This window comes from Tiliqua scincoides, chromosome 4, assembly GCF_035046505.1.
Source record: "Tiliqua scincoides isolate rTilSci1 chromosome 4, rTilSci1.hap2, whole genome shotgun sequence".
Classification (NCBI taxonomy): Eukaryota; Metazoa; Chordata; class Lepidosauria; order Squamata; family Scincidae; genus Tiliqua; species Tiliqua scincoides.
In genome coordinates, this window is record NC_089824.1 from 131,916,839 (window position 1) to 131,934,091 (window position 17,253).

Sequence of the window (17,253 nt, forward strand, 5' to 3'; positions counted from 1 at the left end):
AGCACAACAAAGAGGTTCTTAAAGAGGCAGTCAGGTCTCCCATCGCTTGCATGTCTGTTTAGACAACAGAGGTTCTTAATGCAAAGAAAAGGAAATTTATCTCCAGTAGCCTGTACAGCCAGCTAGTGACTGGCAGCTAGTGACTGGCCTGTTCATACAACAAAGGCACTAGATTAGGCTGAAAGTTCACTTAATGACCTAATCACATAAAAACATGTGGAGAACATATCCCCATCGAAGTCACACACCTGTATAACCACCACCAATATACATTGAAACATATATAAATGTTACCTCTGCTAACTGAGCAAGAGGCACTTTTTCAAGTCAAGAGGGTGCGCCTCTTTTATTTAGTAGAGGAAGAGTAACTGGCCCTCTTAACCCCAGCAGTGTCTTTTCTAGAGGCTGCCTGCTGGTGCTCTTTTGCATCTTTTTCGATTGTGAGCCCTTTTGGGACAGGCAGCCATTAGTTATTTGATTTTTCTCTGTAAACTGCTTTGTGAACTTTTTGTGGAAAAGCAGTATATAAATAGTTATTATTATTAATAATAATATGGTTATTACTACCCTTATTTTCACTCTCTAGTGAAAGTATTAAAAAGTACATTTTAGATCAGCAGTCTCAAACTGTGAGTCATGACTTAATTTTTAGTGGGTCACGAAACTGACAAGCTGATAGCTGACAAGAAAACTGTATTGAGCCCTATGAAAAGAGAAACTGAGTCATACATGCACATTTAAACTTGAGTGGGTGAATATTCCTTGGCTCTTATCAAACGGCAGGCAAAGGGGAACACAAGGCCACTAGAATGGTCTCAAACCAATGAATGTGGAGGTCAAACAATCCAGAAGGCAGTCTCACCCCCTTCACCATAGTAAAAAACAGATGTGACTGATAAAGTGAAACTTCTTTTTAGCCTCATTAAGCTAGGTAGGTCCCAACAGTGTGTCACTTTAAACAGTGAGTTCTGGTGCTAAAAGGTATGGGAACCACTGCCTTAGACCAGGGCTCTCTAAACTACAGCACGTGGGCTGGGGCCAGTATTCAGAGAAAGCCCTCCCCTTTTTGAGCAGCGCTTACCATTCCACCAAACTGCGCTCTGGGCACTCACATCTGCCAAGAAATCCAGAAGCAATGCCTGCTCAGGTGATAGGCAATAGCTGTATCTTTCTGTATCGATTGGGTGCCAGGAGCAACAACGCGGTAGAACAGTAAGCGCTGCTCAGATTGGTAAGGGCTTTTTTGGTACATAGCGGCCCCGAGTTTGGAGAGCACTGCCTTTACAGTAAGTTATTGCTTTGTATAAAATGAAACAGTCTACATTCCCAAAAAACCAAAACGTTTTACAGAACTCGTGCCAAGATTAACTGCTGAAATTAATATATTTACCCTTCCAAGAGATTTAAATTTAACAACTTTTACTAGACAGCTAAAGATGAGTACTTTTAAATTGAATAACTCTCAGTGCCACTTCATTTCCTGAAAAAGGATTAATATTTGCTGTTTTAAAACTTAGAAAGTGAGAATGCTGACAGAACACAATTCCTCCCGGTAGCAAAGCTGTTCTAAAAGACATTGTGGTCAACAAGAATTAAAGTTCCTTTCCCTTGTAGGAGTTGATTTTGAACACTCACACGCACTTGCTCAAGAAACATACCCCTACCATGTGTTGATCTTCAACACTATAGCAACAAGTGAACATTTGTTCTGAAGGAATGTAGAGTATGCAACTGGGGGAAGGGATGTGGTCACAATTTTAAGTCAAACAGATAGTTTGGCTTAACAAAAAAGTGAATTGAAACTGCAGCGTATCAGTGCATTATGTATACTTTGCAATTAATGTTGATAAAATGTTGGATTTCAAATGTATTTGCTGAGTAATTGAAATAACGCTCTTAAATTTGTCATACTGTATTGAAAACATATTATAATGTATTCCAATGTATTAGATTCCAACATGTGGGTCTATTAAAAACTTTATATAGATTTCTTACCTAAGCAAACATAAAGGGTATTTTTGAAAGATACCCCAATCTGCTTATCCAGCATCCACAACTGCTTGCAACATTTGGTGACCACTCATTGTCCCTAATAACCTCAAAATTTATCTATACTACTTCCTAATCCACGGAGCCAAGCAAGTGTGTTCCTTTAGTATTCATTACAGAAAGCGGATTTTATGCTGTACTAAACCTTTAACCCAGGGGTTCCCAAAGATGCCTTAGGGCAGGGGTCTCTAAACTTTTAGGCCAGAGGGCCACATCAAATATCTGGCATGGTGTCGAGGGCCAGAAAAATAAATTTTAAATATAAAATTTAAATACATTAGAAAACCCCAGGCCCAAAACTTAGACCGAAACCAAAACATTAGAAAACCCAAGGCCCAAAAAGTCACTTCTGGTTTTTCAGGACAACCAGGAAGTGATGTTTTTAGGCCTTTAGAAGGCATTCTGAGGGGAGGTTCATGGCCTCCCTGGCCCTCAGAAAACCCTCCAGACACAACTGGAGCACTCGTCACAATTGGTTGAGTGGGTCAGAGGCTTGCAAGGGACTAGAGGCTGGCTGCAGGCCGGATAGAGGCTTGTTGTGGGCTGCATGTGGTCCCTGGGCCGGGGTTTGGAGACCCCTGCCTTAGAGCATTGTGGGACACTCACAGGGACACTGTGGGATGCCTAGAGTGGCACCCCCTCCTACCTGTTCTCCAGTGTGCTCCAGTCGCTTCCTTAAGGACTTCTTTATGCCATGTGCATCTGTCTGCTTATTAAAACTTCATAGGGAAGACTCTGCTTCATGTGTGATTACTGAACAAGGCTCAACTAAAGTGCATGCAAGACAGAGACTTCACTATTTTAATTCCCCAAATGAAGAACTCCTAGTTTTTCAGTATTAGAATTCCTCACTCTTTGCTTTTTGAAAATCTACTCATATTCTGCCAGGGTTTTAGGATGCAAAGCTGAGCTGTCTAACTGCTGCTCCTGGAGTATTGTTATTTTTTACTTATCTGATAATTTTGAATTGCTGAATCTTTTATTGTACATTGCCTATATTCTTTTAGGTGTCTGGGGACTTTTTAGTCAGATGTATGACTGAAATAAAAATGAAATAAATGGGGAATGCTGACTTAAACTGGCTTCTTTTCTTGGCTATCCAAATTGGCTTGACTTATATAAATCCACCCAGAATCATGAAGTATTCTCAATTTTGCATTATAAGATGGCAGGGCTGCCAAAGCTCAAGGCAACTCCTCGCTTTAACTAATGCACAAGATTTAGAATACTTTAGAATTGCACTTAAAAACGTGAACAAAAGAAAGCAACTCCTACAACTCCCAATTTTGTTGGCAATTAGCATGGATTCTATCTATATCCTGCCTATTTCTGCACTCGAGCAGCGTGTGCACTGATGACCAAGGAAGGAAATTAGAGTGTAACAGGAAAGGTAAATCTTGCACCTTCTGAAAGATCAGGCACCAAACCCACATCAAAACCAGACTCATAGGTAAAATATGCATTTTACTTATGGACTGGCTTGGGAAGCTATGACCAGTATCCACTGAGTGATACATATTACCACTGTTGATCTGCCAAAATGTCAATTCAGAGAAGTGGGAAGGCTGCCAGCTTCCAGTGAGGTCAAGCCAAGCCCTAGCAACAAAATGTTCGGAGACAACAGGTGGAAGAATGTGTCACGATCACACCATGCTCCTTCTCTGCCCATGGCAAAGGTGTAAAAATAGGCAAGACACACACACACACACCAGTTCCATCCCACCCAGAAGCAACAAGTTCACTTCTTTCCGATTCCAATATAACTCTTTTCAAGACCTCACACATACATCTGTAAACCCATATTGTTTTGCCATTCTATACTTGTGTTTATATCAGTACTAGACAGATCAGAGAAAATTAAAGTGGTCAGTGATGGGGTCAAGACAAATAATGCACATTTCAAGCTTTACAGAAACTGGCAAACAGAAATAAGACTATAAACACAGGTACCACGATACATTAGGACCAGAGAGTTGATATTCTGAGGAAGAACAACTGAGGGGTTCAACACGCTTGGTAACATGGTTAACTGAAACCTAAAGATACAGTTCCAAATTATTCAGATTTATATCCTGGAAGATAGTCACTGATCTATTCATAGCATGTGCTTCTCAGAGGTGTCCATTTCTGCTTAGAGGTAACTGTGCCTCCTTCAAGAATTAGGGTATATGTTACAGGAGACCACTCTACCAAACAGTCCATGTGCATGCAAATCATGATTAACTAAAGTTTGTGTACTTCCAAGACAAGAGTAGTAGCTGAAAAGTTTCATCTTAGAAGAAAAACAGCTCTAAGTGCATTTCAGACAAATGTTTAAACACTCATTGGGACAAGGGTCCAAAACAAATATGCAGCTTTTCTGTGGGAAAATACATCTGTAAGACACAGCCATGAGTATTTGTGACCACATGTTCACTGCAATCCATGACTTTCTCTAAAACAAAAGCTGCACTAGTTCTTCATCTGGAGCTGCCAATCACCCTTTGGCAGACTTCCTGTGTCTGCATGCATCTCAGCAACATTTGCCAGTTGAAAGGGGTGAGAGCTTCCCCAAGAGTTTGCTCTTCTGAGGACAGTAAACAACATACTCTTGCAAGTGACAGCAGGATTCACATGATTCATTTTCTATTCCAGTGTACTCAGACTGATCCACTCAAGAGCAAGCTGCCAGCCACTCCTTGGGGCATTTGAGCAAGGAGGCATATGATCATACCTTGAAACAGGCACTCTCCCTTCCTCCCCACTCATTCACACACACATTCACTCAGGCAAACCAAGAAAAGATATTCCAATTTCATCTTCTCTCCCCTCACCCCACTAGTTTGCACTGCATGACTTGGGCTCCAATCCTACATAAACTTTTCTACTGAAGCCCCACTGAAGGCAAAGGGACTTCTGGGTAGGCATACTTAGGGCAATATAAACTGACAGCACCTCCCCCTCCAGCAGAAAAAGGATCCAAATGCTGTTGGCTTCCCTCTGCCCCTTCACTTTCTTACAGATCCTAAAGAGACAAGAGTAAAAAAAAATCAAGCAAAAGCCCCTTGCTGCTGTCTCTCCTGTTCACCATAAGCTAGAACAGGGGTGCCCAAACCCTGGCCCAGGGGCCACTTGCGGCCCTCAGGGGCTCCCAATCTGGCCCATGGGGAGTCCCCAGTCTCCAATGAGCCTCTGGCCCTCCAGAGACTTGCTGGAGCCTGTGCTGGTCCAACGCAACTGTTCTCAGTGTGAGGACGACTGTTCAACCTTTCAACTGAGCTGTGGGGTGAGGGCTCTCTCCACTACTTGCTGTTTCATGTCTGCAATGCAGTGGTGGCAGCGAAGGAAAGGCTGGCCTTGCTTTGTGCAAGACCTTTTATAGGCCTTGAGCTACTGCAAGACTTTCATTCATATAAGTTCCATCTCTAATAAACTCATTTATGTAAATTTATTCAAATTTTAAATGTAAATTAGTTTTTTTCCTGACCCCCAACACAGTGTCAGAGAGATGTGGCCCTCTTGCCAAAATGTTTGGACACCCCTGAGCTAGAGAGAACTGGTTGCTCTCTAAAGAGCAACCCCTAATCTAAACCCCTGCTAATTGGGTAAGAGGCACTTTTTCAAGTGTGTGCTCCTTTTTTAGCAGGGGGAGAGTAACTGGCCCATCTCACCCCAGCAGTGTCTTTTCTAGTGGCTGTCTGCTGGTGTTCTTTTGCATCTTTTTAGATTGTGAGCCCTTTTGGGACAGGGAGCCATTTAGTTATTTGATTTTTCTCTGTAAACCACTTTGTGAACTTGTAGCTGAAAAGCGGTACATAAATACTGTTAATAATAATAATAATAATAATAATAAAGCTCAAAACAAGGAGAAGCACCAGGTGTGACTAGGAGGGGCTCCCCTGGAGGTCAGTCTAAGATGCAGTCTCCTCTACCAAACTCACAGAGATTCACATGGGTTTTGTGACCATACTTTTAAAAATGCATGTGCAAGGTGGCAAATTCATTGATTAAGAGGGACACAAATGAGAAAAAAACTTGGATATTCCATGGTACAGAACCTTTAGGATAAGGAAACATACATGAGTATTGCTTCTTAATGTGCGTTTCTTCGATGGAAAGTGTCCATTCCCACATGGATTTCTGCATGTGTGGTTAATTTGCTATAGCCTTTAACTTTCAGGTTATGCCAAGCTTAATATACTCTTACTATGGTAATATTAATTCTAGTACACATAATACAACAATTAATGTAGCTTTTGTAGATATTGGTCTAGCAGTTTTAGAAAGAATTTGAGCTTCAATGACATATGGTGGGCCCTCAGTATTCATAGGGGATTCGTTCCCAGACACCCCATGGATAATTAAATCCACCGGGGGGGGGGGGACACTGGCAACCCTATGTACCTTTCAGAAGCATCCGGAAGGTTCTTGAGCCCCTCCAGATGTAAGTTTGGCACCCGCACTGAGTCAAATCTGTGGTTGAGGGCCCACTGTATTTTTAGTTATATTGAAGAGTAAATTCCAGTTGTCAGGATACTGCAAATCCTAATTCCAAAACAGGATTAGTCCAGAAGGAAAGTATTTTGTAAAAGAAAATCTGTAGCATATAAAATTCAATTAACATAACCTGTGTAAAACAGTAAGCTACAACTATTTGATATTAAAGTGTAGAATAGAGATTCATATCAAGTATTAATTTCTGAAATAGCACAGGTTTGCAAATCCTATACAGCAGCCATTTTCAACCACTGTGCCTTGGCACACTGGTGTGCCATGAGTGGTCCACAGGTATGCCATAGGAATTCGGGGGAAGGTCATTTATTAGTAGGGCCAATGGGAGATGCCAGTCTCCCACTGGTAGCAGGGTGTGCCTTAATAATTGCCCATAACCTGATGGTGTGCCTTGACAATTTTAGGGCCTTGTCAGTGTGCCATGAAATGAAAAAGGTTGACAATCACCATTATACAGTATTCCCAAAAATAATTCTACTAAAGCCCAGAGGCAAATCTAGACAATAAACATTCTTGTCTCAAAAAGTAGTGTTAAGAATTTCCACATTAAACTACACATACAATTCAAGTTCAACCACATTCCAACTTGAAAACTGAAGCATAGAACTAAATGCCTGGGGAGGGGGGAAAAATCACCTAGTGCCAGTTGCCAAATCCATATCCCAGTGTTTCTCAAACTGTGGTTCGGGACCCACTAGGTGGGTTGTGAACCAATCTCAGGAGGGTCCCCATTCATTTCAATATTTTATTTTTATTAGACTTGATGCTACCTACCAAATATAGACTATTTATAGTCTATTTTTATTAGACTTGATGCTACCATTTATTACCATTGATGCTACCCTGGGGGCTGGGGATAAGAATAGGCCCTCAGTTTGGCTGTACTTGTTGTAAGAGGCAACTAAACAGCCACCGGGTAGATGGGGCTCGTCAGCCTGGGAAGGCAGCTCATCTGAGAGAAGGAAAACTCAGATCCCAAACCTCCACTGTCTTGTGGCTACATCCAGTTAAGGAAAAGGCTTCAGGAGTCAACCTCGAGGCAAAATCAGGAGCCGGAGTCCCTGAGGCAGTTCATGGCTGAACACAGTCACGTTCTGGCAACTCCTGCGACACCGCTGGAACCAACCGTATTGGCTTCTGCCTTTCCATTGGACCATTTCAGTGACGTGGAGAGGGGGGATTTGCTGCATGGGTAACAGCCTATCCTCCATACCTACTTTACCCAGGCTTCGCGTACTGGAGAGAACACTGTTCCAGAGCCACCATTCAGAGCGCGATACCATAGTCTTCCGAGACTAAAGGATGCCAACATGATGCTACCATGGGATACGACTGTATTTGGGGAAATGTTACAGATCTGTACTTTTAGTAGGCTCCTATGTATATGCTTTTAATAATGATAGTCAATGGGAATTACTCCTGGGTAAATGTGGGTAGGATTGCAGCCTAGGATTGTTAATTTTCCTGCTTGATGATGTCGCTTCTGGTGGGTCCTGACAGATTCTCATTCTAAAAAGTGGGTCCTAGTGCTAAAATTTTGAGAATCACTGTCATAAATTTAACATTTGTACACCACTTTTCACTTAAAAAGTTCACAAAGCAGTTTGCAGAGAAAAATCAACTGACACATGCTAAATGAACAATTTATTGGTATGCAGAGAAGCTGAACTTTGGTAAATTGAACCATGAAAAAAGTTGCACAGACTGAAATATGCAACACACACTCTCTTCTATACATCTGATAAAAATATAAAAGGTCTCCTTTGCTTTGCACTCACTCTCTCACCAAAAAAAACTCCCAACAAAAAGCATGGTAACAATGCCATTGCAATGACCAATGTTTTGCCAAGGCAAGTTTGCACTTTGCACCAATGTTTAGTTGCACCAGTGTCTTTTGGCCAGCGTTTTCACTCATTTTCACTTTTAGAAACAACCACAGCAGACTACAAACTCTAGTGAGCACCTATGGACTATAATAAAACCACACTGGAATATAAATAGAGTACTGCTATACAGCATTTTTTTCTTCGCACTCAAAGGTTACATATGTCAAACAACCAACCTCACTCATTGTGCAACACAGCATGCTTCTGAACTTTTAACTTTTTATGGAAAAGCTAAAAACTACACCACTGCTGCATAACCCCTGTATGAACAGAAACATTGGGATGCACCAGAAGTAGGACAGATAAGACACCAGCTGAGGGTCCGCCTGATCAATCCATAAATTTCCCATACTGGAAACAGCAGCACTGTCCAATGCTTCATTCAGGAGAGATTCAGGGTTTCCTGAATCTCAGGAAGTCCCCACAATGTAATGCTTAGTGTAAAATGCATATTGCTGCCTAGCTACCTACAAACTAAATGCTTGTGCTAAAGTTAGATCTTAATTTTACATCATTTTACTGTATAAACACAAACATAATTAACTTGGTCATTGCAAATCTGCAATAAGAACAGATGCTTTACTTATTGTTCACAACAGAAGTGGATAAATCTCTTGTTAATTTAGTTCAGATAAGAAAATATCCCCTACCACTAAAAAAAGTCTTATTTCCCCATCAGCAGAAAAAAAATTTTATGTACCAAAAGGAAGCTCCAAATCTGAGCAAACAAATTTGCTATTTCCACCTGCTGGCACTAAGTGACAAAGTCTTATTTAGTTAAATGCCCTATGAAGTCTAGTCAAGTTAAATTTTCAAGAATTAACCAACCAAAATAAACTGTCAGAAACGCAATCCTAAGGGAAAAAAACTATTTATATGAAAGCACACTACTGAATTACAGAAGGGCAATTTCCTTCAAAATCAATAATGTTACATGTTTTAACACAATTCATTTCTAACACAGCCCTTGCACTGTTTACTCAGGAAGTCTTCATTACTGAGTTTTACCTAGTTTTAGTTCTGCATACATTGTACCCAATTATGAAACAACTTGCACAATTATTTCACAGCAGTAGTTAGCAAAATAAAAACAACCACTTCCTGTACATGGCAAACTATACCCAAGAAGCAGCACAGTTTGCTGCTCTTCCTTATAAGCCATTTCTTGGCTTGCATTCTACCGAGTAAGATATTAGCCAGAAGTGTACATTTCAAATCACAGAAGGTACAAACAAGCAGATGACACACCTTCTGAAAGAATGGCTTCTTTCAAATAAAGTAGAACATCTGCAAATTTTCTGACGTCATTCACCAACTGCATGATGTACTCTGGATCCACAACCGTGCTGTCATAGCAGTCAGAGTTGGAGCTAATGCTGCTCAAAGAACTGCTCTTGGTGCTGCGCCCCATCCCCCAGTTTCCTGAATTAGAGATGGTGAAGAAATTGGAGGTAGACAGTTTGGTTAATCCTAAACCACGCTTGTTGCTGCCACCGTTCTGTCGCAACATCCCAGCCACTGCAGAGCTTATGAAATTCTGAGAGTTAACATTCAGTGTTACTTAGGTCCATCTGGCAAGTCAAAAATGAAGAAGTTCTGAAGAAAAAAAAAGAAGAAACAGGAATCAGCCACAAAGAAACAAAAGCACACATAACCATGAATGTCAAGCTTTAGTATTAAGTTGCTCAAGGAACATTTAAAGTCGCATTCTAGTTTTTAATACAACTGAATAGCATATGTAGAAATGTTATTTGAAGATCATCATCAAAGTACTTTTGAAAATAGACTCCCTGGTACTTTAACCTGAAAATCTGAGTCACATCAAGCTATTTTTTAAATCTGAAGTTGCAACACATATGTCCATTGCAAAAGAGAGTGAATTGCATTTTGAATAAAGTTCACCAAGGGCACAATCCTAACCCACATTCCAGCACGGACATTAGGACACTGCAGCTCAGAGGTAAAGGAACAAACATTCCCTTACTTTGAGGAGGCCTCTGTGACTGCCACCCAACTGCAGGATGCAGCCACACATCCCATTGGCACTGCTATGCTAAATTAGATAAGCTAATTAAATAAGTTAGAATTTGGGCCTAAATTATGCAACTGTGCATCTAAGAAAACTACATCTTAACTAATCAGATACACATTATAAAGCAAACCATATAAACCACCATAAACAATTTTCATTTATGGAGTACTTCACACTGTGTATCTGCTGTTGACCTGAAGCACATACAGTTTCTGTACTCTATTTTCTACCTTACAGACATCATGAAAACAGAGAGAACAGTGCAAAGAACTCAGTCTGGACTCATTTTTTGGTGGAATATGCAAAGCAAAAACTATATGTGATTCAGACTTTACATTTTTAGCAGATGGACAGTGTAGGTAGCATATTTTTTATGTGAAGCAGGTTCAAGGACATAACTGACATTCCACTAAGGAAATGAAACATTTAGGATGTTAAACCAAACTATTTAAGGACCTTCTTTACACATGGATTGAATTATTTCATCTAACTTTCTCTTAAAAGTATTTTTAAACATAATTAAGTAGTCTTCATTTTAATTGTGACTTTAAAAAAATGGTGACATTTCAGCTATATAGTTTACCGAAATAAACTAGAGCAAAGTTGCAAGTACCAACCGGTAAATAAATAAGGCTAGACTCCCATGTTGCAACATGTGCATCTTCCACTGGTCTACAAATAAGGTACTCTCTGAAACCATGATTTGGTTGAAAAAGACAATGAAAATGTATGTTTTACACAGGTATATAATATTAAATTTTTGGAGAAAGAATGGTTAACAAGTCATTTGAACTTAAAGAGCAGACCTCATGCCTCTAAAAACATCAATAGTGTTCTAGATAATGGAATGTTTCCAGTCAGCATTTAAATGTAAAGACCTTTGTATCTACTTAATCTTTGTTTACAAGCAGCATGCATCATATTGTATGCTGAAGTACTCACAAAGTAAAAAGACAAGCCATATCAACAATATAACCCAGTTGAAGGACGTTGTCCCAGATAAAGTTTTCTTTAACTCTCATTGGAACACAGAAAAATTACATTTAACTAGCTGCCCCCAGAAACATTTTGGAGGTGTTTACAAATAAATTTCAAAAAAAATTTTTTTTATTTTGCTACAGAAGTCAGTATATGTCACAATACACCAGCAGTTCTTAGCTTTTTGGAGGTAGCATACCTCTCTGACAATCTGATAAAAACTACAGATGTCCTCCCCAGAAAAAACACACAATGCATATACAATTTTTTCTTCACCCAGTTCACAGACCCTCTGAAGCCCACCCATGGACCTGAGATTAAGATCTCTACAGCACATACTGTCTAACACCATGTGTCCTATCAACATAAACAGGAACACCCAAACACAAGTGCATGAGATTCTGTCTTGTGGTGTACATTTGAACTCCACACCACACATTCACAGTGCAGTACTATGCATTTCTTCTCAGAAATAAGTCCTACTGATAGCAGATGGCAAGTGTGCTTAGAATTCAATGACATTCAGGTTCAGAAAGCTCTAAAAACTAAAGCTATTTCCCCTCTTTACAGAGGTCACATAGGCTTGAATTTGAAAGGACAGTAAACAGGCCTCTCAGATACTTTTCTTTCTAGCATAAAGAAGTGGTATGGATGGAATGGAGAAACAAAAGTTAAAAAGGGTAAACAAATGAAATTTACCCTGGTTACACAGTTAACCCAATGGAAAATCCAATTATTTCTGGAGTAATATTATACCCCAGACACTTTTTTGCTTATAAAAAGGAAACTGTTAATGGTAATTCATATTCCTTTGGGGATAACACACACCAGGCAGTCAATGACAATGTCCTAAAAGAACCTCTAAAGTTTTTGCAAGAAGAGTGTGCCTGGGATAGGAAATTAACCCTTTTAAAAAAGGTGAGGGTTAAACTGTTATGCAAAACATTTTATGCAACCTTCTGCAATTCCCATGTGAGTTTCCATCATCATAAAGCTGTTCTGCAATTTTACTTAACATTGTTTTAAAACATGACTACCAGCAAGACAAGCAGAACTTGCTAAACACAGACTACTCTTGTGGTTTTGTATCCTGAAGCCCTGACAGATTGTATTCAGATGTATTGAAAATACTTCCTCACATGCATATTAACTGAAACTTACACCAAAAGAGAGAAAAAATCTAACAAATCACTTCTTTGACATACAATGTTTATTTTGCATTTTCCTTTAGATTCATAGCCTACACTACAGATGTAGGTTTCTCCACAACCATCCAGCTGAAAGCACTGTGAGCATTAACAGCAGCTGTTATGTCAGATTTGAGGTAGGTGCTTTTATCAACACAAAACTTCCATCTACATTTCAAGCCACAAGATATGCAGTCCTGATCATTCTTGCTATCAAACAGGAGCAGGGTGACCAGCCATCCTCTTTTTCCAGGACATGTCCTCTTTTTTAAGCCTCGTGTCCTAGAAAATAACTTAAATGTCCTCCTTTTCCCTGTGAGTGAGCCTCGGCAGGCAGTGCATAACCTTCTTGTAATGAATAAGTTATATGTAATAGTTTTAAATTTAATAATAATATAGTGCTCAGATTAACCACGTGAAATCAATGTACAAGTATTTTATTTTGTCATGTCCTGTATTTTTCTTGGATCTCCTACATTTTGGGGTGCCTGGGTCTCTCTTGTGGTCATGACATCTGGTCACCCTGAACACGAGCAAAACCTCTACCCAGACAACACTCTTTTTTCTTTACAGAGAAATGCCTCCCAAGTTTTTCATGAGAAATAGCCTCACTAATATTGGTCCTCAGTAAGTTTTCTTAGCAACCCCCCTTCACCAGGACTTATGTCCAGCTGAACATAGACAGACCGATACTCAATTGTCAACCAAGTTAATTTCATTAAAAAAAGGAACCCAAGAGAGCAGAAAAAAACACAAACACATGATACACACCCAAGTACCCTCCTGCGTGGGCCCCGATTTGCACAAGGGAGGTGCAGCTCCTGAGCACTCCCACCCCCTTTGGAAAAAATATCTGGCATTCCTAGCAAGGCTCTCTTCCCCCCTCTCCAATCTGCAACAGGCAGTCAAGAGCCCCCTTCATCGGCCCATGCACGCAGCCAGCTGCCAAATCGCACGTCCGCCGCCGCCTCCTCCTCCTGCTGCTGTTCAGACCCAGGATTTAAATACAATCGAAAGGAGACGCTCGGGCTACACACACATATATAAAGAGGGGGGAAGGGTGGGCGAGAAAGGAAGGCAGAAAAACAAGCAGGTAGCAGCAACTGAGCAAACAGAGTAATAAACCGGGGGGAGAAAGGGGGCTTGGAACCCACTCTATGCAGGTCTACTCAGAAGTAAGCATTATATTCAATGGGGCTTCCTCCCAGGAAAGCGTGGATAGGATTGCAGCCTATCCAATCCTATGCAGGACAGTCCAATCCTATGCATATCTACCCAAAAACAAGTCCCATTACAGTCAATGGGGCTTACTCCCAGCAAAGTGTGGATAGGCGTGTACCCTAAGAGCCCAATCCTAGGCATGTCTACTCAGAAGTAAGTCCCACTACAGTCAATGGGGCTTACTCCCAGAAAAGCGTGGATGGGGTTGGAGCCTGAGAGTCTCCCCCTTTCCTCCCCCCCATGATCTGAGAAAACACTGATAGGCACACAAGGGGGGGGGTCAGGACAAGCTAACCCCACACGACGAGGACCAGGAGGAGGGCGGTCGTCGGCAGGGAGCCTCCGACCCTCAGGGAGGAGACCCAGTCAGTCAGGGCGGGGGGCGGCGAGTGTGGGAGCAGGCAGTCTCTCCTTCCCTTCCCGACCCAGGCACTCAACCTTGATCATGAGGCAACAACAACCCCATGTGGGAGCTGAGGGAAGCATGGCTGGGGCTGGGGCGGCCCTTCTTCCCCGACTCCGCTCCCCGCGCGACCCTCTCTGCAGCCTTCAACCGTCCTTACCCGAATGACTGACTGAGCGCGAGGACGGAGAGCAGCAGCAACCGCCACAACGCAGCAGCAGCAGCTCTACAGCCGGCGCGAGGGCGCTGTCGCGGGCTGCAGTGATTCCTCCGGCGCGAGGCGCTGCAGCCGCCACATCCCCTCGGCCCATTGAACCCTCCCACTCTCAGCCTCTCTCTTGCGCGCCCAACCACTCCTCGGCCCCACGCCGCCAGCTGCTCAACCCCACCCTTTTCATACCGACGCCTCCTATTGGGCGGCCCTGCGTTCTAGGGGCGTGGTCATGCTAATGAGGCGGTCGGTGGAGGAGGCGGGGCTGCGACATGGAATGTCGTCTCCTTTAGAGGGCAAAGCGCCTCACGGATGCGGAGAAGGTCTAAGTTGGGCTTACTCCCCACTCTCGCCTGTGTGTGAATGCAAACGTCTCGTGCCTGAGACTAGACCGCCTCCCCATTGGAATGCACCATTCCCCACTGGAATAGGCCTCCCTTTCCTGGTACCGGGCCCTTGCATGGTCTCTCTGGTCCCATTTTTATTTTGGAGACAGCTGTTTTAAGGCACAAGCCTATCCTATGTCTACTCAGAAGTAAGCCCATTATAGTCAATGGGGCTTACTCCCAGGAAAGTGTGGATGGGAATGCAGCCCTAAGCTACTAGAGTTCTCAATTTTTATCTTCTTGCAATCCTCTCTACGCTTTCCTGGGAGTAAGCTCCATTGACTATAATGAGACTTACTTCTGAGTAGACACGCACAGAGTGGGCTCTCTGGGTTGCTCATTCAACGTGGGGAGCAAGCACTTTGAATTTGTCTGTGTCAACACGCATGTGTGAATGCTAGCTAGTCAGTGCATATTTGCCAAGGCAAGCAAAGTTAAACTGCTGGTATCTGAACATGGGTCAGTCACGATTTTCTAGCAAAGCGACACACCTTGGTTTGCTTTGAAATCACGGCCAGAAAGGTCAATGAACAGGGTGCAAAAAGAGTCTTCAGGGATGTGAAGTGCAGGCAGAGCAACTGCTTCGGGCTCTGAGCCAACACTCTGCACTGGGGCTCCTGTGGCACCCCCTGTCCTGCCCAGCCCTTGATGCAACTTAGGCACTGCCGCCAGTACTGTGGTCAAGGGATTGAGCTACTCCCTCTGATGGAGAGTGCCTGACCTGGCTGATTCTTGGTGCGAGACTGAAAATGATGCAGGCCTATGCTTATTTTCATCAATGAAATGTTATGGTATGGTTTCCTGGTGAGAATCTGTATGCTTTTCCACTACAGTCTGTACCCTCCCCTCAAAATTTGCTATTTTACTATATTGATATATTTTACACATCTTTACAGTGGCGCAGCATATGTATTTGCATGGGGTGGTGTTCAAGGAATGTATTGGCAACCTTCAGTCTCGAAAGACTATGGTATCGCGCTCTGAATGGTGGTTCTGGCACAGCGTCTAGTGTGGCTGAAAAGGCCAATCCGGGAGTGACAATCCCTTCCACACCGGGAGCAAGTGCAGTCTGTCCCTGGTCTGTCTCCCTGGCTATGGGCCTTCCTTCTTTGCCTCTTAGCCTCAGACTGTTGGCAAAGTGTCTCTTCAAACTGGGAAAGGCCATGCTGCACAGCCTGCCTCCAAGCGGGCCGCTCAGAGGCCAGGGTTTCCCACTTGTTGAGGTCCATCCCTAAGGCCTTCAGATCCCTCTTGCAGATGTCCTTGTATCGCAGCTGTGGTCTGCCTGTAGGGCGCTTTCCTTGCACGAGTTCTCCATAGAGGAGATCCTTTGGGATCCGGCCATCATCCATTCTCACGACATGACCAAGCCAACGCAGGCGTCTCTGTTTCAGCAGTGAATACATGCTAGGGATTCCAGCACGTTCCAGGACTGTGTTGTTTGGAACTTTGTCCTGCCAGGTGATGCCGAGGATGCGTCGGAGGCGTCGGAGGATGCGTCGGAGGAATGCGTCAAGGAATGGTACTCTGACAAATTGGTTTAGCATGTGGTGGTGTACATGTGGGAGTTCGCCTTACAAACTGAGGTTGGTTGGTCAAGCCATAAGCTCTCTAGTAAAGAAGGTATTGCCTAGAAATAAGAATGAGCACATGACCTCAGGCTCTAGTACCCAATAGAAAGATTTTTGTGTTCTGTATATATTGCATACAAAAAAGCAAAGAGGATGGTGTGGTACAGCATTCAATTGTGGGCTATGTTTCTTGCCTTCTGAAAGCACTTTTTTCCTTTCCCTTATGAGAAACACTAGTCCTATACTCATGTTCACTCTACATGTAAAAACCAATTTGTGAAAGGGAGGGAGAGTGTGTGCTGGCTGGCCCCATTCTGACCTCTGTGCATTTTGGTGAGAATGGAATTTTTACAAGTGTATAGCTTTACATGCACAAAAGCCTGTTCTCACTTTCTCCTTAATGTGTGCTTGTCATGAGCAGGGCAAGCAAGAGCATTACTCAAAGGTCCGGGTGGGGGCAGCTGGCTAAACCCTGCTTCCCTCCATGTATTAGAGATCTTTGCATGGAGCCAAATGTGGTGATATAGCTACTGTGGGCTAACCATACTTGGCTTAAGTTGGTAGGAGCACCACAGGACACATACTATTGGTTTTGGGTACCTAGTTGGCCAACTTTCCTAAAGATTTATCCAGTGCTTTTTTGTGTAAAACAAAAAAAAAGGTGCAGGAACTCACAACTTGTCAATCTTTTATTTATTTATTTATTTATTTATAAACCCTTTTTTACTGGAGAAATAAAATACTTTTTATGTGCTTCCCCCCTAAAGATGAACTTACTTCTGAGTAGACATGCATAGGATTGGGCTGTCAATCTCCACATTCCCTTTTCCTAGCTACT

General features: G+C 42.5%; 1 protein-coding gene across 2 annotated transcripts in view; it reads right to left on the bottom strand.

The window, feature by feature from the left end:
* The window catches only part of ARHGAP29 (Rho GTPase activating protein 29), a 68,855-nt gene extending 54,282 nt beyond the window's left edge, over positions 1–14,573 (bottom strand). Inside the window, exons 1-2 of one of the 2 annotated variants that reach the window (XM_066623648.1) lie at positions 14,408–14,573; positions 9,675–10,022 (exon numbers count right to left, since the gene is read on the bottom strand). In XM_066623648.1, the coding sequence (XP_066479745.1) occupies positions 9,675–9,936 (262 nt within the window). In that variant the 5' untranslated portion in view covers positions 9,937–10,022; positions 14,408–14,573. Of the gene's footprint in view, positions 1–9,674; positions 10,023–13,394; positions 13,549–14,407 lie in introns of those variants that run through there. The other variant, XM_066623649.1, reaches the window with a different exon arrangement.
* Between the last annotated feature and the right edge of the window lie 2,680 nt (positions 14,574–17,253).